Source organism: Psammomys obesus, unplaced genomic scaffold (genome assembly GCF_907164565.1).
Source record: "Psammomys obesus unplaced genomic scaffold, mPsaObe1.curated_primary_1811, whole genome shotgun sequence".
Taxonomy (NCBI): domain Eukaryota; kingdom Metazoa; phylum Chordata; class Mammalia; order Rodentia; family Muridae; genus Psammomys; species Psammomys obesus.
The window spans coordinates 20,353,918-20,378,769 of record NW_026592510.1 but is presented as its reverse complement, the minus strand read 5'-3'; the positions used below and the strand labels follow the sequence as shown (position 1 = coordinate 20,378,769).

Genomic DNA, 24,852 nt, shown 5'->3' with positions numbered 1-24,852 from the left:
TCACATCCGGAGTGCAGCCAGTGCTCTTAACTGCCCGCCCAGCCAACTCTCCAGCTCCGTAATTTCTTTTTCTAAGTGTGAAAATAATCAAAGAAGCTATTAAGTGTTAGAGTTGGGTGAGTCCTTTGAGTGGATTCTAGTCCATTGTTCCATTTGCAGTTAAGGAAAGTGCAATCTACACATTCTGGGAAGGGCCTCAAGGAACCCTATCAGATAATTAGAGCCAGCCAGCCAGCTTCTAACTCAGATCAGCTGACCGTTCTGCTGTACGAGCGTTACACTCTCAAAGATTCAGGTGTGTATTCTCACCACACCGTTTGCACTTTATTGCTTGCGTATTCGTGCCTTGTCCTTTCTGCTGAGTGTATTTGGAGAATTCTCCCCAGTTTGTTATTCTTATATAGCCATGCATCGATGGTGGGAACACAGTTTAAGGAATGCCTGGCTAATCGGCTTCCTTGGTGCATGGATGCTATGGAGTGCCCTTATACAAGCTGGGACGGTTGTGCTATCATTCAGTGTTGGATGTTGAGTGCAGAGCAGGCATCCCCAACCCCGAGGTAGATGGTGGCACCTTCATGAGCCATGCAGTCATTCACCAAGACATCACAAGGTTATAACGTTAGTATTGAGACATAACGTGACTCACAGATTACCTTAATAGCTACACAACATTGTTCTTTGTGGACAAGACATAGTTAATTTTCCCTAGTCCCCGTTATTGACGTTTCAATCATTGGGTTTTTATTGTTAACTGAAGATAAAAATCTTTGCCTATAAACCTGTGGGGCTTCTTCAGCGTCGTGCCCTATGGGAGGATTACAGGTATGGTCAAAGCAAATGGGAACACTGAGGACTTCGGGTAGGTATCACCAGGTTCACCAGGCACGAGCTGCCACAGCCTGTTTTCAAAGTCTAGTAGCTTGAGACCGCACGACTCAGTTATTGTAGTTAAGGTGGAGTTTCCATTCGCTCTGGTTTCAGGATCTACGGAAGAATAAAAATTGTGACCGAGGCATTAGTTTGAGGAGTTCTTGGGTATATTGGGTGTAGAAGCTAAGGGAAAAGTGGGTGACAGCTGAAAAAAAAATCCAGAAATTTTCCTGCAGGGGTCACTGTTGTCAATTTATGCCTGGAAGGAAACTAAAATACTAGGGCATTTGAGAGCCTGATTGGTCCGCACTTCTTAAACTGTAAAGTAAACAAGAGTTTGCAGCCAGATAGCATTAGCTGCCAGGATTTTATATAATGACCACAGCGCCCCACTTCTGCTTCAGCTGCTCTCCAAAGAGGAACCATTAGCGTCTGATTCTGGAAGTGTGCACACGTCTTTGACTAGAAGGAAAAGATTCTTCGCTGTGATCCGCAGGATCCCTTGTTCAGCTCTCGTTTTGCGCCTTAAAATCTCCACAGATAAAACCGGCAAGGGCAACTTGCTTTGTGCCTTTCCACTTGAGTGGTGGAGAATGTTTCAGATTTCCCACGTTTACGCGCAGAGTTCCAGGGCCTGTCCTGAGGCGGCTGTCTGGCTGCAGGGCTGGGCAGGGAACTGGCCAGGTGTGGGAGGAAGGTGCCAATTCTCTCTACAAAGCAGAAGGCTTTTTCCATCACCAAATGCAAATCAGCTGGTCGTTGTCCACCCTCACCCTTCCAATCCCGGCCCCTTCATCCGGTGCCTGGAGGAGGGAGGCGTTACTAGCTCTCTGCTCTTTTATCAGACCCGAGCCAGCAGACCCAGACGAGGCAGGCAAGCTTCGAGCTGACCCAGGGCTTGCGTCAAGCCCAGGCTGGGCTGGAGCATCCGGGAAGCCGAGGGAAACGGTCTAGGAACCCCAAGTGTGAGCCGTGGAGAAGCTGGAGGGCAAGGCTCAGCCTCAGGCGGGAGGAGAGGTCTGACTCTAGCTGCCAGCACGCGGTGTGAGTCCGGGCTGCAGACGCCTGGCTCGGGTCCGCTAGTGCACCGCCTCCACCTCTGGCGCTGAGGCTGGGAGTTGGCGAAACTCCCTCACCTGTCGGAACCCGGATCTGGCCGCGGGAAGGGACTGGCAGCCAGCTCCTGCTGGTCACAGTAAGCTTGGCAAGCGGCCCTGCTTGCACTAGGGCGCCGCCGCCGCCAAGGAGGCAGGTGAGAGGCTGCTTCGCGCCCCAACCTCTCGTCGCTCTTCTTGGTCCCCAGGCACCACCGGCTTGGGATAGGTCTAGGAACAACTTTCCCAGACACGAAGGCTGCAGGTTCGAGACGCCCCGCCTCCTCTTGCCACTTAGAGCCGTTAGTGTAGGAGGAACCTTCCACTCGGCCAGAGTCTGAGGTTTTCGGACCTTGGCAGACCAGCCACGCCACCCCTGCTGCTAGCCTGCGACACCCCGAGTCCCGGAGAGACCACTCTTCCAGCAGCCCCGACGCCCCAACTTTTGATTCGCCTACCTGGGCGCCCAGCTCCAGTGTTCGGGGGGTGCGCCTCTTCGGCAGACAGCGCCACCCGCCTCTCCCAGTTCGCTCTCCTCTCCCGCAGAAGCGCGCGGTTGGTCGCCTGATCCGCGACCTCACAAGCGCTCGGGACTGGCCCAGCCTTAGAATCGCCTTCCAGGGAGCTTAAGCCCAAGAGGTCGGAGCCTCTTACTCCAAACCAGAGTCGGTTCAGGTGTTTCTTCTTCTCCAAACCCTGCCCCTTGCGCGGATAATCCGCAGCGCCGGAGTCGGGAGCGCCGGGTCCCCGTCGCCCCGTCGGAGTGGCCAAGCCATGGCCGGCTGCTGCTGTCTGTCTGCGGAGGAGAAAGAGTCGCAGCGCATCAGCGCGGAGATCGAGCGGCAGCTTCGTCGCGACAAGAAGGACGCGCGCCGGGAGCTCAAGCTGCTGCTGCTGGGTGAGTGGCCGCGTGTACCCGGCACGTCGTGAGGTCCACGTCCCGTCCCGGCTCCTTGCAGTCCCACCGAGCCTGGCCGGCGGCAGGCTGCGTTTCCTCCCGGCCCCTTCCAGGTTTGCAGACGCTGCAGCCTCCGGGTTTAGGCGCGGGTCTTCTGCACCTGGTGGGGCTGGGTGACGTTCGACCGCAGACTCCCAACATCTCAGAGCAGGGCCCGGGGCTCAGCGCTACGGCTCTTGTCTGTTCTTCACCCCCACCGTGCCCTCCCCCACGCCGCCGCCTTGCCCCCCTTTGCCCTCAGGCTTCCAGTACTGCGGTTGCTGCGGAACCCCCAACCTGGATCTTGGGCGGTGGTGGGGGAACTGCTTGGCTCTGTTGAGGTTCCGCTCACCTTGGGTTCTGACTGCAGCCTAGTTTTTAGCTGCCAGGTAAGGTCAGGTGGCAAGGCTCTGTCCTCACTGTATGAACTGACAAAAGGAAACCCTAGAAACTGACAAATGAGAAGAGGAGAGAATGCTAACAAGTGAGCCTTGGAAGTTAAGCCCCAAACACCAGTCTTCTCTTCTGACACAGTGCCTTCTGCAGCTGACCTCCTGGAGCCCACACGGAGAGACTGCAGACTTAGGCCTCCCTTGGCCCCCTTTAACTCTCCCTGGCCTGGCTATCTTTATCAGTGACTAGCCAGGATTTTAGGTCTCTGCAGAAGTGTTTCAAAAACAAAAGAGAGGAGTTTCAGGCTTGATTCATTCCCCAAGGCAAGGATCCCTTTCTTCTGGCCCATCGAATGTCATTCAGCCCATCCATAGTTGGATACTGGCTTTTTTTTTTTTTTTTAATCCTCCTCCCCGCCCTCAAATAGCTCCACGTTTTTCAACTTGTTTTTTCCGCCCTTCCAGGTGTCTCTCTTCCATGTGTGTTTAATTATCTTTCAGCAGTCACATTCCAAGATGGGCTGAAGGAGATCGGTGATCTGGAGGGGCCTTTTAGTCTCTTCTGCCTTTACACCTGGGCAAGGCCTCTCTTGGTTTTCCTCAGACCTGCAAGTTCAAAGGGCTGAGCCCCCAGATTCCATACTCCCCTCTCCTTTAAGGCCAGAAGAAAGTCCTTGCCCATTGGACTCCTAGCTTAGTGCTAAGGTCTTAGCCACTGAGGAGGAAAGACCTGATCCAGGAAGAAGCCCAAGGGGGAGCTGTTTGCTGAGGCTGTGCAGGAGCCAGTGTCCTGGGGTCCTGAGAGCATTCTAAAAGGGTCTTCAAGGCTGGGGAGTGTGGGGTATGGATGAGAAGGAATGGACTCTTTGCAGCACCGGGGCCAGGGCTGCTTATCCAGAATTGGAATAGGCCTAGGGACTCTAGCTGAGCTCTGCAGGCTGTTATCAAGTCTGGTTTGTCAAGTGGAGTACTATGTGACAGTTTGGAGTTTGATTAGCACTAAGGTAATTCATTATGCCCTCCTTTGACTTTAGACACATACAGAATGAACTCTTGTTCATTTTGAAATATTTAGATTTGTGTAAAATACTGCTGGGACTATACAAGAGCTAAATATCTGCTGGCCCCTTCAAGGCAAATTATGTCATAAGCTGAGCCATGGCATAATGGCAATTGACATGTTGCCAATAGGCCAATCTGACACACTTAGACATACAAAATAGGGAAGGAACGCTAAAGGATCCATTGTTTGTCTTAAAAGTCACGTCTGGTCCAGGTAACCCGACTCTCAGGCCTTTCTAGCTCTTGTTCCACTTCTCCTGAACCTTGAAGTCCTTTGAGCTTTCTTCTCCCAGCTGGGACTATCAATCATCATCATGACCGTGTTCCAAATCCCACAGAGCTACCAGAGCCCCAAGGATGGGCTTAAAACCCCAAGTTCTTTCCATCTTTAGAGGGTTACGGCATAGTCAAATCCTCAAGCTAGAAGAGGATGTGACTCAGAAGGTTCAGGAATCCGGGAAGGCTATGTGCTCTTCTGTCTGAGGTCACACGGAGTGGTCACTGGTTTCTGGAGTGGCTGAATTAGATCATTTGTTGGTCACGTGTCTCAGGTATAAAAGCTTCACAAATGGGACTTTGGGATCCTGTGTGGACTATGTTCCCAGAATCCATGGGCTCTGACAATGATTGATGTGTCTGCAGCCAGGGGAAGGGTGTTTCAGAAGTGTACTGTGGAGCAGCAGAGCCCTGTCTGGGCTTCATAAAAGCGTAGGTCATTGTCCAGTGCTGAGGGACACAGGATGCTGTCTGGTTACAGCTGGTAGTTATAAGCTATTGGCAGGATGCTTTCCTGGCAGGAGGAGGCAAAGGACAATAAAGGATATAGTTGAATTTAGTAGAAAGAAATTCCTTCTAATTGGACCAAACTGGAAAAAAACCAAATAGTCCTGATAACGCTGATGGAAAAGTGATGGCCACATGTGTCCAGTACACCAATGGGGAGGCGGAGCTTGGACTTGGGCCTCTGAGTCCTGCACCCAGGAGCCCACCATTCCACAGGACTCTGCAGCTGGAATGGGAAAAGAATGGACATTCCTGCATACTGACGTCTTTGCCAGGCCACAGCTGAAATCTCCCAGCACCTTGATGCAGAGGCTGGAGCTGGACCAATGGAGTGTGGTGTTCCCAAAGACAGATGCAGAGCCAAAGGCCATTTTGTACAAGGAGAAACCGAAACTTCCATATGAGCTATGGCTGCCGGCAGGGTGACCAGTAAGCTGGGGTCAGTGGAGTGAGTCCAGCCCAGAGAGAGTGGCCCACACTTCATGAGCAAGAAAGGACCCCTGTACCCCCAACAGAGCTAGCTCCTCCCTACTGGCCCTTTAGCTAGAAGGCAGCCACAAGGGCCTTGTGTGCCAGAGCTCCAGGATGTGCCCTGGTTGATAGAGGTGCTGGTAGCCTTGAATCCTGTCCTGAGCCTGGGTGTTACTTTTGCTAGTCTTGAGGCCTTAAGCCCAGGGGAAAAGAAGGATCATCCTGGTAGGAGCAAATACAGTGCTTTATGTGGCCCCTGTGACTTAACTTCCCTATCAGAACCACTATTGGCTTTCCTACTTCCCTGCAAGGGAAGCCAGTGCCTCTCACCTCGGACCCTGAGCTGGGCAGAGTCAGGGTGGTTGCTGATGTTAGGATCTGCAGAGCAAGAGCTAGGTGCTGCCAAGGGCTCTGTCTTTGAGACAGCAGCACCCCTTTCTAGCTCTGTTCGGGATCCCGGTCACAGCAGGACACCCAGGACTGGTCGAGCTCTGGCCATCACCATCATTATTGCCGCAGCAGCCCTGTGAGGCTTGTCCCAGCTGGGAGCCCACTCTGCTTGGTGCCCTGGGTCACCAAGGGTACAGAGGAGCTTGAGAGGCCCCTATCTGCCCCCCTTTCCCCTCCTTGCTTCTCACCCAGCACTGTCTTGTGGCTCTGGCTTGCTCTAAGCTCAGGCTGTTCACGACCCTACACTCACTCCTATGGTGCTGTGAAACGGTCCTATCTGGAGACAGAATGGGTCTGACCCAGTAGCTTCCTGGTGGAATGGCAATATAGACTCATGTTAAATGTTAGCTGGTTTCATAGACCTTGTTCTCAGGATGTGGAATGTGAAGACAGCACTCCCAGGCCCCACAAGTCATACTGACCCAAATTCCACCCTACATCCAGGAGATGCTAATTCAGTACTCGGGGGGTCCACATGCTCAGGTCTCATCTTCATGGGTCCATCCTGGAGTGGGTGCTGGTGGCAATGGTTCCATGGCCTGGGCAGAGAAGAGGAGGCCAACAGGCACAGCGTAGCTCTTAGAGAACTTGGTGAGTAGAATACAGAGGCCTGGACACAGATCAGAAGTCCCCTCTATCAGAGGCCATCTTGGCTGTCAGTGGAGGCACCAGAGCTCCCTTATGGAGGAGAAAAAGTTCTCATCTAGAGAAGCCATTTCCTGTGTAGTGAGGGTTGATGCAAAAGGTTGTCAGAGCAGCTGTGGTCTAGCATGGCCCTGGGGGGCGCTTACAGGACTTCCCATTGGCACATTCTTCTGATGTCCCTCCCCCAGCAGTCACTCATTAGGACAATACCCTGAAGGCTTGTGTGGTCTCCTGGACACTTTTTTTTTTCTCAGCTGAAGCTCCCTCCTCCCAATGCCTCTAGCTTGTGTCAAATTGACCTAAACCGAGCAAGTACAACTGTGGAGGGGCTTTTTATTTTTTTTTTTCTTTTGTTCTGTACTTTCTAGTCTCTGTAGAATGAACACAAATCACATGGCAATAGATTTCTGTGAAAAAGTAAGACAGACACACACCACCGTGGATTGGCAGTATTGTCGGCATAGAAGCTTCACTTCCAGAAAATAGCAATTAAAATGGAGGAACTGTGGTCTTTCTTTCTTTGATTTTAGTGTTTCATAAGGCTTAGTAAAATGTTGCCTATTAATTGGATTGAGAGTTTCCAGTCACCCTGGACACACATCTTGGAACTCTCCGGAAGGATGGGGAAGTGGTACTTAAGTCAATTATATCCTTCTGGTGGGGCCACCATGATAAAGCGCTACAGGTTGGGAGGCTTAGGCAACAGGAATTGATTTTTCTCCCAGGCTGGACACTGGAGCCCACAGATCAAGGTGCTGGCAGGTTTGCTTAATCTTGAGGCTTTGGCTTTGGCCTGCAGACACAGGCCACAGGCCTTGCTGTGTGTCCTCCTATGGCCTCTCCTCCGTGAGTGTTCATTCCTGCTGCCTTTGCTTCCTCCCACAGGGAGTCCAGTCCTGTTAGGTTGAACTTTCAAGGCCTTGATTTATATTATCTCTTTAAAGACCTTATCTCCAAATACAGTTGTTCTCTAAAGTATTGGTGGTTGAGATGTCAACAAATAAACGGTTGTCAGGAAGGTATAATTCACCCATAATGACAACGGTGGTGGGAAGACACATCTTATCACTTACCATTGCCTGTGGATTCTCGGCGCTCTTCACTGTCCTCGACTACACACAGAAAAGTGCTTCAGGATGAGTCAGAATAAAGCTAAGTTAGTGGGCTTATCAAGTAGAGACACGGGACAGTACACGCTTCAGATGGAAGTTTGAAAGGAGGAGGATGTCACAGTGACATTTCTTAACTGCTGTGATGAAATGCAACATTTCAAGTGGGGAAGGTTGATTTTGCTCACAGCTCCGTCACGGTGGGGAAGTCCCCGTGGCAAGAGCTTGAGAGAGTCCACCCGCAGTCAAGCAGAAGAGTGACGAGGATCTGGGCTGAGTTGGCTTCACTCTTTGTGAGTCTCTAAGACTCAAGCACAGAGAATGGTGACACCCTCCTTAAATGCGGCCTCCCCACATCAGTTGACCCGTTTAACTCCTCATGAGCATGTTCAGAGACCGACCTAATCTAAATAACTCCCCAAAGAAGTTCCAGGTTCTGTCAAATTGACAGTAAACATGAATCACCACAGCAGGTCATAAGAAAAAGGACAGTACACAGCCCAAGCATGCATGACTTACAACGAGGTTTAGGCAAAGTTTAAAAACAAGGTAGAAAAAAATCGAGTTGGTTTATTTCTCTTTAAGGTTTTCCTAATGGTGGTGGCTCATAACTATAATCCCATGTGGGAAGTGGAGGCAGAAGAGTCTACATTGGAAACTCTGCAGTAAGTTGGAGGCTAGAATGGACCACCAAGACCCTGTCTTGCAATTAAATTGAATACCATTTATAAGTAAAATTTTCTTTTTGCTAACAAAGGTGGGCTTACAAGGTGCATTGGTTTGGGTTTAGGGATGAGAGAGAATTGCTGATACAGCTAAGACACAAAGCCTGGACTTGGACATTCTGGCCCCAGCCCTAAGTAAGCATAGTCTTACCGTTTTTTAACATCCTTGTCCAAGATGTCATTAGAAAGGCCAGCACTATCTCTGTATGAAATTCTGATGTTATCAGCTGTGTTGATGGCCTTGAATCTTGACCAGAGAAATACAAACTAGATCACAGAGTAAGAGGCTCCTTTCCCTCCCATGTCCCTTTAGTCTCTTTGTCTTTCTGTCCTGCCCCAGCAACAGTGTAGGAGTCAAAAATGTAGATACTTAGTTTAAAGTGCTGGTCCCAACCCCTGGCTCTGCCATTTCTTGCCTGTAAACTTGATTCTTTAATCTTTTCCTGACGTACTGTGTGCCATTAACTCTTGCTGAGCTTTTTTTTTTTTTTTTTTTTAATCAGACATCAAGGAGGTGTCATCTTCCATTTCAGCTGACCAGTTTCCAGCTGCATAGTGGTTTGTTTAAAAATCTCAAGCAGCATTTTTGCAGAGGTATTTTGCTTTGCCTTTCTTTCAGGGTTTCCTAGAAATTGATTTTGGCTGCTTTTCTTAGTTATACTAAATAATAAAAGTCTGGATCCAAACAGTTTTTATTGGATCAGGAAAAAAAAAATCTCCCCTTAAAACTAACTGTGCCATCTCTGGGCAGGAGAGCCCGAGAGACCATGCTGTGTGGTTCTTTCTGTGTAGAGGTGATAGAATTTCCTGAAAAAGCAAAGAGACCTATCGGCAGACACTCCCCCATTTCCTCATCTTTCTTTAGTGCCACGGACTCTCCAGAGTGCCAGGCCTAGTGCTCAGCACGGAAACCTTTTCTCAGAAACTAGCTGGAAAGAGTGTCCCAAAGCTTAATGGCAACGTGGAGATGGCAGTATAGGCAGAGTGGGGAAAAGCAGGGATTGCACTGGAGGGGCTTCCTAATTCGAGGGCATTAGGTGGGAGTGATTGACTGGTCACAAAGCTAGCACTTGCACGGTCCACATGCCGGGGAGAGAGTACAAATTCTCCTGCTAAAACAGGGAAGTTTGTGAGGCTAGTGAATGATATTCACAGGATCCGGGATCATATGCAAGGCCCTGTGGTTGAGCTTTTGTGATTTAGGTCTCATAGATGTTCACATAAAAGATGATTAATAATTTCTGGCCAAAATATGCTTTGGAAGACTGTGTGGCCTTCTCTATGGCTGCAATAATGAACCCCACCCGCCAGACAGATAGCCTGCTTCCATCCATAATGCAGCTGTCCCCGGAGACTTCTTAAGGGGCAAGGGCAGGGATTCATCTCCTGTCTGTCTGTCTGTCCAGGATAACCTCTTGACTTTTCCCGACAACTCTTTTGAGGTGTTTTTCATGCAGTGAAAGCTATCAGTTGTAAGTGTACAGATGGTGAACATGAGAACTGTAGAAACAAAAACCTCATCGCAATCTAGAACATTCTCACCCTCCCTAAAAGTCCCCCGTATCCCGCTGCAGTTACTCTTCTACCACCAAATCATTTACTTTCAACTTTTTATATGGAGACCTCTTTAAATGTTTGGAACACACTAGAATAAGACTTTAAGGGACAGCCAGCCACAGCAGGACACACCTGTAAGTCCCAGTACTTGGGGAGGCAGGTGGATCTCTGTGAGTTTGAATCCAGCCTGATCTACAAAGTGAGTTTGAGGCTACACAGAGAAACGCTGTCTCAAAGAACAAACAAAAAAGAGAGGGAAAAAAAGAATTTAAGGGACATAATGAAAGTGGCTAAGAATATTTACTGTATAAGCAAGAAGACCTGAGTTCAAATCCCAAACACTAGAATAAAAAGCTAGGTCCGTGCACCTGTAACCTCAGTGTACTGTGGCAAAGACGGGTGGACCCTGGGAGCTCGCTGGCTTGACAGCCTAGCGGAAGCAGTGAGATCCAGGTTCACGGGGAGACACTGTCTCAAAAATAGACAATGACAGAGGAAGAGATTTAACATTCCTCTGGCATCTGCACCCACATATGTATGCACACCACACCACACCACACACACACACACACACACACACACACACACACACACACATACACACACACTTGCATATACACACACACTACATACATACCATACACAAATTGCATACATACATATGCTCACACACACATCACACACTCACGCGCATAAACACACTCACACCCACATGCAGAATTTACAAACTATTTAGATATATTTTTTTCTAATTCACTTGCTGTATAACTTGTAGCTCTTTTTCTTCTCATTTGCGTAGTTTCTCCACTTTTTGGAAATTTCTGAGTGTTACATGTACAGTAGCCTTTTTCTCTAACTACATCCATGTATTTTTCCTAAAGCAGGATGAGATCTTACATGGACACAGTTCATTTGTGAAACTTTGGATAAGCTTATTCATGGCAGGATTTTTGTGTCCAGTCTGTTTCTCATATGCTAGGGTTGTCAATTAGCCCAAGGATGTCCCAAGTGGCATTGCCTCATCCCACGCCCGGCTCGGTGTCAGCTTAGAGATCACACTTGATTCTCACATCTTTTCATTTCTTTAACGAGAACGTTTTACAGGCTCTCAGGACACTGGCTTTTTGAAGAACGCGTTTCTCTCCCTCCTCTTCAAACCGAGCATTCAGGCTTTGTCTGAGTCTCTCATGACGACAGTGCATCTAGGCATTCGTGGCTAGGACACCACATGGGTGTTGTGTCGTTCAGAGGGACGCGTGTGTCTGAGGTTCATGGTGGCCATCGGCGTCTCAATGCTGACTGTAACTTGGATGACCTGACTGTAACTTGGGTGTGGCTTCTCTTGCCCATTGAATCGTACTGCTTCTTCTGAAAATGTATTTCTTTGTAAACAGTAGTTTGTCTGTTTTTCACTTTTGTTTCTGTTCTTCTCCAGCCTTGCACATGTTAGGCAAATTCTTGGTCCGTGAGCTACATCCCCAGACACCGAAATACGGGCATACTAATCATTTTATTCCTGAATGGTTAATTGTGGGATCTGATGGCTTTGAAATTGTCTTCCATCTCCAGGAGCTTCTCAGTGCTTACTGGTAGGTGCCTGACCTGCTGCTTGAGAGCCTTCCCTTTGCCTCTTTCTCCTATGGCTGTCCTCCTTCACTCATTTGTTACAGTATGGGCTCACTTGGTTCCTAAGGTGTACAAGATTTGTGCAGTGAGGTCACCTCCAAGCTGGCCCCTGCACTGTGACATGCTGTCTTCCTGCCACAGCATGATGTTCCAGGATCAACTCGTGTCTGCTCTGTTAGCCGCTAGCCACTTCCACAAGGACATGGATCACTGCTAGTGGAGAACCTCCCCTTCCTTTTAAGATGCTTAAGTATTTGAGACAAAAACAATCAAGTCCATTAGTCTATTGACCTCCAATACCAAAGTCCAATACCAAAGAGTAAAGTTTTCAAGCCAGGCCACTAGGAGATAAAAGTTTTGAGGCTTTCATGAGTCTTAAACTATGAGCAGATACAAAATAGAGAGGACCATTGGTGGAGTTTGGCAAAAAGAAACAAAACTATTCTCCTATTTTCAACCTTTCCTTCCTGGAAATATACTTTCCTGGCTCAGGAGAGGGCTCAGTGGGAGAAGCAGTTGGTGTGCAAGCATGAGGAGGTGCGTTTGAATCCCCAGAACCCATGAAAAGGCAGATGTGGCAATGCATGTCTCTGTAACCCCAGCATCCCTATAGTGTGGCAGAGACCGGAGGATTTGTAAAAGCTTGGCACCCAGGTAGCCTGTTGCAGCAATGAACACCAAGAGACTCCGCCTCAAAGAAGGTGCAGGGTGAGGTCTGATAGCTACTGTCACCCTCTGATCTCCTTGTGTACGCCACAGTGTGCAACATGCCTGGGCTTACATACACTCACATCATGCAAGCACACAAACACACACACAAGCATTTTGAAAGATGCTTTCTATATAGTAGTTCACCATATCTGTGCCCACGATGCCGCATAAATCACAAAGAAAAAAGTACTGTAAGGATCCCCATCTATGACACGCAGCAGGGAAGGGCAAAGGGATCCTGGGAATCTCTGTAGCAAAGATCCTGTGCTCGAAAGATGAGCCTGGCATTCGGCCTCACAGATTTCAACCCCGACCTGGAAAATAAAGATTGGCCAGGATGGTTGGTGTGGATGATCTTTCTTAGCCATCACCATCCTTCCCGAGTGGCAGAGTCCTCTGGCCTGACTTCCTTCCTCAGTGGGAGCTGAAGGCAAGGGGTGTAACTCTGACAAGGTGTCTGGACCTATCGGTTCTGGCCAGGGGATCCAGACACGGCGCTCACCAGTGTGCAGGCTCTGAGGCAGGGGTTTACACAAGCCAGGCAGCCTTGACTGTGTAGACTGTCAGAGGAGAGAGGCATGCTGTGGGAACCTGAGGGCTCTGAGGGCAGAAGATGGTGCAAAGACCTCTGCTGAGGCCCCGACTCTCAATCTGGTGGCTGGCTGCCTGCTGCTGTGTAATTTAACTGTACTGGCCACGGTTCTTCATTGCAGATCATTTCAGCAGAATAATATATTAAGGGGAAAGTAGAAAACTGGGAGTTGATGAGAATTGGACAGCAGACTCAGCAAAATGGCAGGCTCCAAGATAGTCTTTAACAAAGCGAGCCCTGGCATCTGCCCAGCCTCCACCAATGACAAGATGACTCTACACAAGACCTGTGGCTGCCGCTAGTGTTCCACTGGACGCTCGCCCTCCCCAGCAGCTCTGTACATCACCTGCAACAGTTGTTGCCTCCTTGTAACACTTTTCAGGTCTGATTGGATGCAGCCACTAGGTTGCTAGGGGTAGGGCTGATGGTGAGGGCAAGTTTTGGAAACCTGAACATCTAGGTTCTTTTACTGATGAGCTGAATGCATCCTTGAATTAATCTAATTTCTTCATCCTCACAGTGGGAGTAGCAAACATACTAGGTGGATGGTATTATGAATAATTCAACAGAATAAATCATTATTTTTATCAGTGCTATTTACTTCTAGCGCTGGTTGGCCAGGCATGGTAGCACATGCTGTTAATCCAAGCACTTGGAAGGCAGATGCAGACAAATCTCTGTGAGTTTAAGCCCAGCCTGGTTAACATAATGAATTCTAGTCCAGCCCTGGCTAAGCAATGAGACCCTGTCTCCAACTAAACAATAAAACTTTCAGCACTGGTTGAATAGCAGTATGCTAGTCTTGGGCTTCCTATTCAAATAGGCCTGGGATGTCTTCTACCTTTTCTTGGACTTCCCCTCTTTCCACTAATAACGGGTGCCCAGATGCTGATCATCCCCAAAAGACAAAGGTCCAAAACAAAGATGTAAGACTTTCATAAAGGAAGAAGGAAGTCTTCTCTGAATGTGTTGGTAACTGCAAACTGAAAGAAAAATCTGAGAGAAAAGCTTCAGACAACGGAAGCGTAGAACAGAAAGGAAGCAGATGTCTTCAAATCTGAAGGCGCAGCTAACAGTGCTGCAGTCGTTTCTGGTGTTTCTTTTTTATTGTGTGTTTATTTTGTGGAGATATAAACATGCCACACATGCATCCTGTTATCCCAGGAAGCTTTCACAAGTCATTGCCTGTGCTGCCCACAGTCTTCCCCAAACGTCTGAAGCTGTGAGCCCAGGCCACGCTGTCCCCTGAATCCCGCTGTCCGTATTTGCCTTCCATGGCCCATCTTAAACTTAGAGCATATTACACCAAAGCAATACAAAGTCTTAAAGATGGAATGTTTCCAGTGCTTCTCAGAAGGCAAACAGCTTTGTCCTTTCTTTCTCTGGAGCACCATCCTCAGGCCAACATATGCCTGCTTTCTGGTTTCAAACACCCCGGCTTTTGTTGTTGTTTGCCTCTGAGTCTCTGAGGTTGCTTCTTTCTCTTTTCTCTGCCTGGAACGTTCTTCTCCTTTTCCCACTCCCCTTTTGTCTTAACTGTTTCCTTTTTATCTTCACATCTCTGCTCAAAGTTTATTTCTCAGCAAGGCAGATCCTGGTCAGTAGCCTTTGCAGCCTCCGCTCCTATTGCTTGATTCTACTCCCACTTCAGTTGTGTTGTAGCTTTCATCTTGAAACAGCACTGCAGTTCCTCCACCAGCTAACTAGACGGCAAACTCTTGAGACTGAGGCTCTGCTGTCTAGTTCCTGGATCCTTGCCAAAAGGCACCGCACGAGCACAGACAAGCCGGGACAATTCTCTACACATCAGAGCCCATAAAAACGATTGGGCTATAACATATCGACTATTTTTCTAGGAATACTCGTTGATATGCCTCTTGTGCTGGTTGGGTTTTGTCAGCTTGACACAAACCTAGACATATCTGGGAAGAAGGAATCTTAATTGAGAAAATGCCTCCATGACGTTGGCCTACAGGCAAGTCCATAGCGTGTTGTCTTGATCAATGATCAATGTGGACAGAGCCATCTTATTGTACAATGTCACCGCTAGGCAGGTGATAGTGGATTGTAGGAGAAAGAAGGTTTAAAACATCAAGAGAAAGCCAGGAAGCAGCACCCCTTCTTGCCTGCACCAGCTCCTGTCTATAGGCTCTGGCCTTGCTAGAGTTAATACTCTGACTTCACTCGGTGACAGATTGTCACATGGAAGTATAAGATGAAATAAACCCTTTCCTCAAGTTGCTTTTGATCATGATGTTTATCACAATAGAAACTCAAACTGAGACACCCATTTTACAGACAGAAAAATCAAATCTTCATAATTGTTAAGAATCTTGTTGCTTAGTTATAAAACCACAAACCTAATATAGTGGTCTTATTTTAAGTGTTATTTTTTTTCTAAATAAACTTCTTTAAAAATTAAAGACAAAAGGTATCAAAGGATAACAGTCCAGGCTGATGCTTTCTGGAGTGTGAACATAAGAGGTAGTGCCTATGCTCATGGGCCCTGCTACCACTTTCTGTTAACCACAGTGAAACAGAAGCAACTTAAATGATGGGATGGCTAGTAGCTGCCAATATACGTAAAAAGTACACATTCTGCTATGTTTGCAGTCAGAAGCCTAGTATGGCTGTTCTCTGAGAGGCTCCATCCAGCAATGGATCAAAACTGAAGCTGAGACCCACAGCCAAACATTAGGTAAAGCATAGGAAGCCTTGTGAAAGAGTGGGGGGAAGCTTAGAAGGACATGGAAGGGACAGGAGCTCCACAGGAAGACCAACAGTGCCAATTATCTGGGCCCAAGGGGTCTTGCAGAGACTGAAGCGCCAACCAAGGACCATGCATGGACTTTACCTAGGCCCCAATGGACAGCTTGGTCTTCATGTGGGTCCCTGAGGAGGAGAGTAGGGGCAGCCTCTGACATGGTCTCTGTTGCATGTTTTTCAGTCACTTCGCCTGGTGGGGCTGCCATGCTAGGACATTGTGAAAGAGGAAGTACTCAGTCCTCATGTGACTGGATGTGTTGGGGTGGGTTAGTAAGGGGAGAGTGTTCCCCTTTTCTGGAAGGGGTAGAGAAGAGAGGATAGGGGAAAAAGAGGGAGAGGGGAGGGGAAAGGAGAGGCCTGAAGGATAGGAGGGAGGGGCTATGATTGGATGTAAAAAAAATGTATACTGGAAAATTTCTGACATGGAAATTAATTTATGTTCATCTCCTCATTACCACCACCAAATATATTCCTGCTCACAGATTTTTTGGGGTGAAGTTAAGTTGACATCCATTCAGTTATGGACAGCCCAAAGTTTCAGAGCCCAGAGGAGCCAAACCTCTCTCTCTTACCATCTCCTTTCCAGCACGTTCCTTAGGCTTAAGGAGTCCATTACAAAAAGGATCAATACAAATGGGACTAAGCGATATTCTTGGGATTTGGCAGAGAGAGGCAATTAACAGCAAAGAGGGCTGGGGAATGATCAGACTAGAAATTGAGGATTAGAGGCAGGAAAGGAATTTTGCTATTTCATGACCTTGTTCTCCTTAATGGAAACCGTTTTGTTTTGGTTTCCTGAAGAAGCCGGGGCTCTGAGAGCATGAAAACGCATACTGAACCCACAGACTCTCTGGTCCTCACCCTTCTGCCTGCTGGGCCAGAAGGGCCGGCAGCTTGCTTCTTCTTCTGCTGGTGTTCTTCGTAGAGAGAAGTAATGCAAGGTGCCTTGGAAGTGCAGCCATCTGTGACCAATGGTGGCAAACATTTTGAGAAGCATCCTTAGGTATTTACCAAAATTGCATGGTCTACCCGGCTCCGGTATGGCACAGCCTGTGGCTTCTCGGCCATGTTGGTACCCTGAGCACTGTGGATAACAGCAGTACTTGTACTAAAAATATCTCAAATAGATAAAGTAGGACAGGAGTGGATGACAGGTGTTTGTTTTGTTATGTTTTTGTTTTTTCTTCCTCCATTAAAAACTCATGGGATCAGTGTTACACAGCTAGTCCATCTGTGGCTGAGAGGCATTGCTCTGTGCCTCCTGAGGGTACAGAACTATGAGATGAACCATCAGTCTAAGCTTGAGAGATTTAAATTTATCTTGTGTGCAGGAAAAGCAACCGAGTACCGGTTTATGACCACAAGTAAGATGTTTTCTCTGAACCCAGAGCCCTCCTTCACCTGAAAGATGAAATGTGACCTTTTAAGTCTTACCACTTCTGCCAACACGTCGTCTTCCAGTGAGCAATTCTCTACTTGTGACTCCTCAGGACCGGAAGTGCCAGAATTAGCACCTCCTGAGTCCTTGGTGGAAGCGCCAACCTGCAGTCTGCATTGTGGCTCTTTGAATCAACTTTGGGAGTGGAGCCAGCAATCCATATATTAGTAAGCCCTCCTGGTGATTAAGCTTATTAAAATCATCCGCTGGGAGCTCACAAGCTGGCCAGCCTCTGTTGGTCACTGGAATCTGAAAGCCAAAAGTATTTCCGTAAGCATCCCGGGAGCACTAGGGACTGATCTGTTCAAGGGGATATGATCTTGAAGTTGAGTCAGTGCCCTGTCACCCTCTTCATGGCTCTTCTGAGTGGGACATTTTGTTGTTTTCTGAGACAGAGCCCTTACTTTATCATCCAGGATGTCCTCAAGCTCAGAATCCTCTCGACTCCGCCTCCTAAATTGGGATTATGGGTCTGTACCACTATGCTCTAAGTGGTAGGTAATGTATAGGGCTTTTCTTTTTCAGTTTCCAGCTACCAGGCAATGACCAAAAGAAAACAGTAAGCACCCATGTTTTTATCTTTGTTTCACGGAGGTGCTCGCACCTATGTGAGCATTTGCATTTTGATGTGCGTTCTAAGCTTGTGTTCTCATAATCTAGAATGAATGGCTTTTGTAGATAGACATTAAATAGTTATTTTTTTTCTAGAATGGACTTGGTGATGTTCAGGAATCATGTTCTAGAATTAACTCATCTATGGTCTGTCCATCTATCTGTCTGTCTGTCTATCTGTAACTATTCTATCTCTTTGAAAACCCACTTCCATGGAATATTGGTTGGTTATGTCTTGGCATATAAATTTTGTTTTTCTCAAAATACAGTAAATATTGTCTTATTTTGAATGAAAGCAAGGAAAAGAGGAGATCCATTTACTTGAAAGGCTTCTTCTGAATTGCCATGAGTTGGAAGAAAAGCCTGGATGAGTAGCCCTGTTTCTACCTCCTCTTTTATCGAGGTCTCCATCTTCATTCCTTGGTTTCTGTCAACAGTATTGGTTCTAAGTCTTGCTCTTGCTTTGAGAAGAGCTTTTCAGGAAAACAAACAGCCTCATAAGTAAGGGTACATAAATGCATCGGCACCTCAAACTCAAAAATGGTGTTTGGAATAGATAAAGTATAAGATGAATTACTTTTCTCACCCTCCTCCCCCCTTTTTTTCTGGTTTTCTCTAACCAAATACTGCAAACATAAAAGCAGTGAAACCGCTCTGGTTATTGACACAGTATTTCATTTGATTAGATTTCCTGGTGCTGAAATGTGATTAGAAAAGAGGCTGTTGGGCTGTGCCATTGGCTCACTGGGATCTATTTCAAGTGGTCTTCTCACACAGGACCTTAACGAGTTGCTTTGTGAATTAGTATGGCATATAAAGAGGTCTCTAGAATAGGAGAAAACCACATGTGCACATTCCAACACATGCTTTTTGTCCGTGTCTAGACAACTGTGGAGAAATCACATCCAAGCAAAGAGGAGTCTAGGAAAAGCTTCACCTGAGATCTTGAACTCTACAGGGGCTCTGTTTCCTGAGCCCCCAGTCCTCCACTGGAGCTGAGTGTGAACACTGCGTCAGTGTAGGTTCCCTTTTCTAAATTGCTTTGTATGAAACCTACCTGAGTGATGGGATGAATTCTTTCCGAAAGCTGAAGATTTCTGTGGTCTGAGATGACCTGAGCTAGACCTTGAAGATAGGACAATTAGAAATTTTCAAATATTTTACATGTCTAATATCTTGATAATGGCTCATTTTGTATATGTACTTATGCTTAATTGAGTCCAAGCTCTCAGGACTAAGATGAGATGCGGGAAATGCATTTCTTGTAGATATTTTCCCTGGTGACTGTATGTGGTAAGGCTTTGATATATAACTAGAATTGTAGTTGGGAATTTTTTCTAGTTCTTCTGTTACTTTATTCTGAAATAACTTATTCAGACTAGAATCCATTTTTTTTTTGTAACACTTAGAATGGGACCAACTAAGTAATAAAGATTATGCAACCATTATGCTAGGCATCTTACACGAACGGGACCGTCTATTCCTCCCCACACGTGTTTGAGATTCTACTATTTTCTTCCTGTCCCTTCTGCAGATAAGGAAACTGAGGCTGTGGGACCAGGCTCAGTGCTCATGGCAGAGCTGGGATTTGAACTCACATGACTTGTCTTCAGAGCCCTGGTCTTGGTCGCTGTCTTGTCCTGTCTCCCACAGCCAACATCTCACTAAAGTCTATGCAAGAAGCAGATCTCTGTCGTACCCCTTGCTGCTGTCCTAGCCTGCTCTCCTCTACCCCTTGTCTCTGTGTGTGATCTCCACCTCAACCTGGAGTTCAGTCTTTAGCCTGCAGTCAGAGTACTAGCCTATTCGAGGCATACATGATAGTACCGTTTGCCTGATCCGGACCTTTCTGTCTCCTTATTTCCCCTGGGCACAAATCTGAAATCTGCACAGAGCCCTTGGGACTGGCTATTTCTCCTCTGATGGCCCCTCTGCCACAGTCCCCAAGATGACTTCGATTTGGCCTCAGACCATCTGGCGGAAGTTTAAAACCCTTCCTCCTCTTCCAGTACACCAGATTCTGTGATGCCATTCTATCAGCGCACAACCCTCTTTCTCACTAGTTTGGCCCATTGGCACTCATCTTCAGAATGGATCTAAAATATCTCTTCCTTCCTAGAAGCCTCCATTGACCCCCCCCACTCCAAATTAAGTCTCCCAGAATATTCTTTATTGGACCTTCTACATTAAAAAAGCAAAACAACAACAACGCAAACACACAACTCAAAAAAAAAAAATAGACCTTGGGCTCTGGAGAGGTGGGCCAGTGGCTAAGAATGCATATATACTGCTTTCGCAATGGACCTGACTTTGGTTCCAGCACATACATTTTGCAGATTGAATTACCACCTGTAAACTCAAGCTCTAGGGGATCTGATGCACTCTTGTGCCTCCACAGGCACCTGCACTCACACGCACATTCCTTGACACACACACACACACACACACACACACACACACACACACACACTTTGAAAAAGCTAAAGCATTCTAGTGTAGGCTCTCCTCACCATCCATCTTCTTTGCTACATTCAAACTTCTAAAAATGAAGGAATCTTTTATTACTAGAGGACGTTCAGTGCATTGTATAGTGGCTGAACTCCATAAATACTTTCAAAATGGAATAATATGTTGCCGTTAGACATTTTTACCATTGCATAAGAGAGGATATTTTGACTTCAAAAACTAGAGTGAGCACAATGAGTTAAGGCACCCTGTTAACAAAAGAAACAAAAAGCCATGGCGTATTCTTTGCTTGTATGGATGAAAACTATCTTATGCATTGACACTAGCTGACAAGCATACTGCAAAGGATCCGTTTATTGCTTGCACCATGTTGCCTGGGTTATCAGATTTTCTTGCAGCAGGAATGTGAACAGAATCTCTGAACATCTTTATTTTTAACATTAAAAGTGGCATAGAGAGAATATTAAAAAGTGTCACAGAGTGGATATCACACAGATATCCATTACTGCCTCTTCCTTCAATACTAAAATTTTCATCTAAATCTTCTAGTTAAAGACTAAATTTCAAAGCTTTTTGTAGTGTTAGAGGTAGCCAGGTAGCTAAGTTACAGGCATTGAGATATCAATGAAATCAATATAGTCAATTTTCCGAGTTGCTTCCTTAATAGGAAGTGATTCTTCCTATCTAGGGAAGGGTATAGTCCTAATAGCAGGAGCTACAGGAAGTAGGGTGTAGACATGAGAAGGAAATGCTTGGAAAGGCCCAATTTGCTAATGACAGTAAACTTGCCTCGTCATAGTAGCCCAGAACCCGTGAAGGTTTAGGCTCTTTTGTAATAGCAGCTTGCCCGATTTCTTACCTAAAAATACTGAACATTCACCTGTACTCATAGATTCTCAATACTCAATGATGCATCCAGGGAGTCTTTCCAAATCACAAGTAATTCTAAGATAGAAAACCCAACATCTAACACGGACCAGGGTGATGCTACTGGCGGTGAGCTCTGTGTAGCAAGGTCTCTGATTTTCCTGTCATCCATATCACAGTGTAGTTGTTTTTCTGCAGCACAGTTTTCAAGGATTTGAGAGTTTCCTAAAAGAAAATAAAAAACACAGCTACTTATTTTAATTGATGTTGAATTTAAAATAGAAAATATTAAAAACTAAGTTTTTCTAAGTCCTTAAATGTCTATTTAATTTTCTTTAACATTTAGCATTCTCTTAAAATCAGTAACTATGGGTTTCACTTAATTCTTTGATCATTTTCAATATGTTTATAATATAATTAATGAAATTTAATAATTTACCAAATTAGTCAATAATTATTAAATAATTTAGGGCATTACTAAATTCAGGTAAGTTTCATTTGAGCATTTAAGACATTTGCACATTAAGAACTTGTGTATTGGGGCTGGAGAGGTGGCTCAGTAGTTAAGAGCACTGTCTGCTCTTCCAAAGGACCCGGGTTCAATTCCTAGCACCCACATGGCAGCTTACAACTGTCTATAATGCCAATTCCAAGGGATCTGACACTTTCACACTAATGCACATAAAATAAAATTAAATAAATTTAAAAACTAATTTAAAAAAAGGACTTCTGTATCTCAAGCATTTTTAAATGTTTATTTTTAATAAGAAATGGAAATATTTTTTTGAAAAAACAACCTAGCACTGAAGATTTTGCTGTTCTTTAACCTCTTTGGGGCTTGTAAAATTCAGACAGCCAGAAAGAGATTTAAACCCTGACCCACGAGTTAGCATTCCAGACATCTGCCTAAATTTCAGAGCATCACTTATTTCTTCATTGCACTTTTCACCACTATTTTTCTCACTGCTAATTGCCACGTCCACTTGCCATAGCAAAGCGTCTTTTAACTTCCTGATTGGTACTGAAGAATCTCTTCACTCTAAGTTTCTTCAGTTCTCTTAGGACTGTCATTTCTAACTCTCTTGCTGATACTTTAATTAATTTAATTTAATTTTATAATATATATATAGCCCAGGATGTTCTCAGACTTGAGAATTATAGGTATGTTCTGTCATGTCAGGCTGTTAACTTTAAAAAGAAGAAAAAAAAATAGATCTCAGATTGAAAGATATAAGATGATTTTTGAAATGCTTTTCTATAGAGGTTGAGTATCGCCCTTTCCCCAAAATGCTTAGGAGAAGAAATGGTTTAGATTTGGGTTTTTCTCCAGATTTGGAAATATTTGCATATATGGTAGAAGCCAAGTCTCAACCTGAAGATACATTTATGTCTCATACTTACCTCGTGCACAAAGTCTGAAGGCAACTCCATTTTGTACCAAAGTTTTGTGTGCTTGGCCTTGACTGTGAAGTCAGGTACAGATCAGCCACTTGTGATATCATGTCATCTCTAAAGAAGTTTCCAATTTTGTAGCAGTTTAAAAAAATTTTTTTAGATTTGTTTACTTTTATGTATATGAGAGTTTTGCCTACAGAGAGAGAGAGAGAGATCAAATCCCATAGACCTGGAATTACAGATGGTTGTGAGCCACCATGTAGGTGCTGGGATGCAAACCCTCTACAAGATTAACATGTTCATAACTGCTGGGCCTTCTCTCCAACCCCCCTTTTGAAGCAGTTATGATTTCAGTGTTTTGTATTAAAAATGACCACCCTGTATTCTACGTTGGCTGTCCCATGTTTAAACCCATCTTTAGTCCAATAGTCTCCGTATCTATTTGCTTCTTTCCTTTTCGTCAGGCTTTTGGGCTATTTAGGAGTGAATTAAAGAATAAGAGTAAACAGAGTGATGGAAATCTAATCCCTTGTCTGGTTTATCTAAGCCCTTCTCTCCCAAGCTGCACCTTAAGCCCCAAAGCCCTTATCACAAAACACAAGCCTTCTGGAAACCCTAGCACCAGAAAGATTTACATTCAATGCTTTTCATTTGAATGTAAACCCAACTGACTCACTCGTTTCAGCATCTTCCACCTGCCTTTCATTTGCAGATGTGGAGTAGAAGATAGTTCACACACGAGAAAACTGCTTAAACTTTCCCTGACCACATTCAAATTGCTTTCTTAGGAGGAAGTCTTTATCCCTTCCTTAGGGTTTAAAGTGTGTCCGTGTTAGAAGATGGGAAGTGGAAGGAACAAGGAAGAGGGGTCGGTTTATGTGACCGGCACTCCAGAATGAGACTAGACACTGAAGATGATGGCTATCACTTCAGTACAGGTAAGGCTGATTTTGTGTGTGCATCCAAGGGTGTACATGTATACGCACCTATCTCACCAGATATTGTGAAATTTCCACTCACAAAGTAATTCGAATTTGCCGCTGGGATAGCTAATTCTCTGGACAATGTGATTATACCTTGGTACCGCCCATAAAATGTCCAAAAGCCTAGCGCCCAGATAAAGTGTATTTATTGTTCAAGGTGCTCACCTTGAGCAAGTGAAACTTATCTGACGTCATTTTCCTCTGGAAAAAGAACCGTGTTAGCCAAAGCTGAAGTCTTTCTGCCTGAATTATAACGATCGGGAAACTCAGAATATGTTGATTATACTATGAGGGTCATTGGGGCTGGAGGAGAAATCCTTATTTCTTCCAGAATTCTGAACATTCCTTTTGTTACCACTGCTGAACAATTTGTTCATCTACTGAACAAACGTTTGTCTTTTTTTTTTTTTTTCTTTTAACCTCCAATCCCTGAAAGAGTTAGGTATCACTTAAGCTCTGGAAGTGAGTTGCCAGAACTCTTTGGCAGAAGTCCAAACGTGGCTTCTAAGTTGCCGAGGTATATTCGACAAATCAAGAGATCCAGTTCTCATCAGGAAACAGAAGAGATTCAGCAGTCTTCACTGAGGCTGTCCTGAGTTTCCATGGTAACTCTCCAGCAGAGGCTCATTCAAGGCAATGCTGACCTTCGCCTCCCTCCAGCCCAAAAAAGAGGAAATGGGATCACCATGCTGTTTGTGGTGACCGGTGGCAAAAATCCAAGTCCTTCCTAGTCCCTCGCTCACTGCCGATGTTTGAATTTCTTATGGAACACAAGTTGTTACGAGCTCACCACTCCTAGCCTAGGGACCAAAAGTGAATCCCTAGTCAGACTAGCGCTTGTGATGGTAGACATGCCTGTTAACTCGAATGCCTCCTGGACGGAGATGATTTATCACTACTGAGAAGTCTCCTGGCCTTCGAGAGAGCTAAATAAGGACAACCGTGCCGAACTTGTGTAGCACTGACGGAGGGCAGGATGGCCATCTAACCATTCTGTGTCTAATAATTCATGCGATCCTTACAAGTTACCGAGGCATGAGGTACGCTTTTTGCATTTTGCTAATGAGAGAAAACAAAAAAAAAGGAAGATTACCAGGCTGGCGCCGGCATACGTAGTATGGAGCCGAATGTCAGGGATTTCCTGCTGTCTTCTCTGTGCTGTGCGTTTCACTCTCACGGCTGGTCTGAGTCTTCAGACCCATGTCTTCAGTGCTCAATAGCTCACACATCTACAGGCTGCCATATTGGGTGATTGGGGCCTGAAACTTGAAGAACAAGATCACAGGGACAGCTAAAAG

General features: G+C 45.9%; 1 protein-coding gene across 1 annotated transcript in view; it reads left to right on the top strand.

The window, feature by feature from the left end:
• Nucleotides 1-1,725: 1,725 nt before the first annotated feature.
• Nucleotides 1,726-24,852, top strand: part of Gna14 (G protein subunit alpha 14) — a 154,371-nt gene continuing 131,244 nt past the window's right edge. Inside the window, exon 1 of the mRNA XM_055614058.1 lies at nucleotides 1,726-2,865. Coding sequence (XP_055470033.1) covers nucleotides 2,742-2,865 — 124 coding nt within the window. The 5' untranslated portion in view covers nucleotides 1,726-2,741. The remainder of the gene's footprint in view (nucleotides 2,866-24,852) is intronic.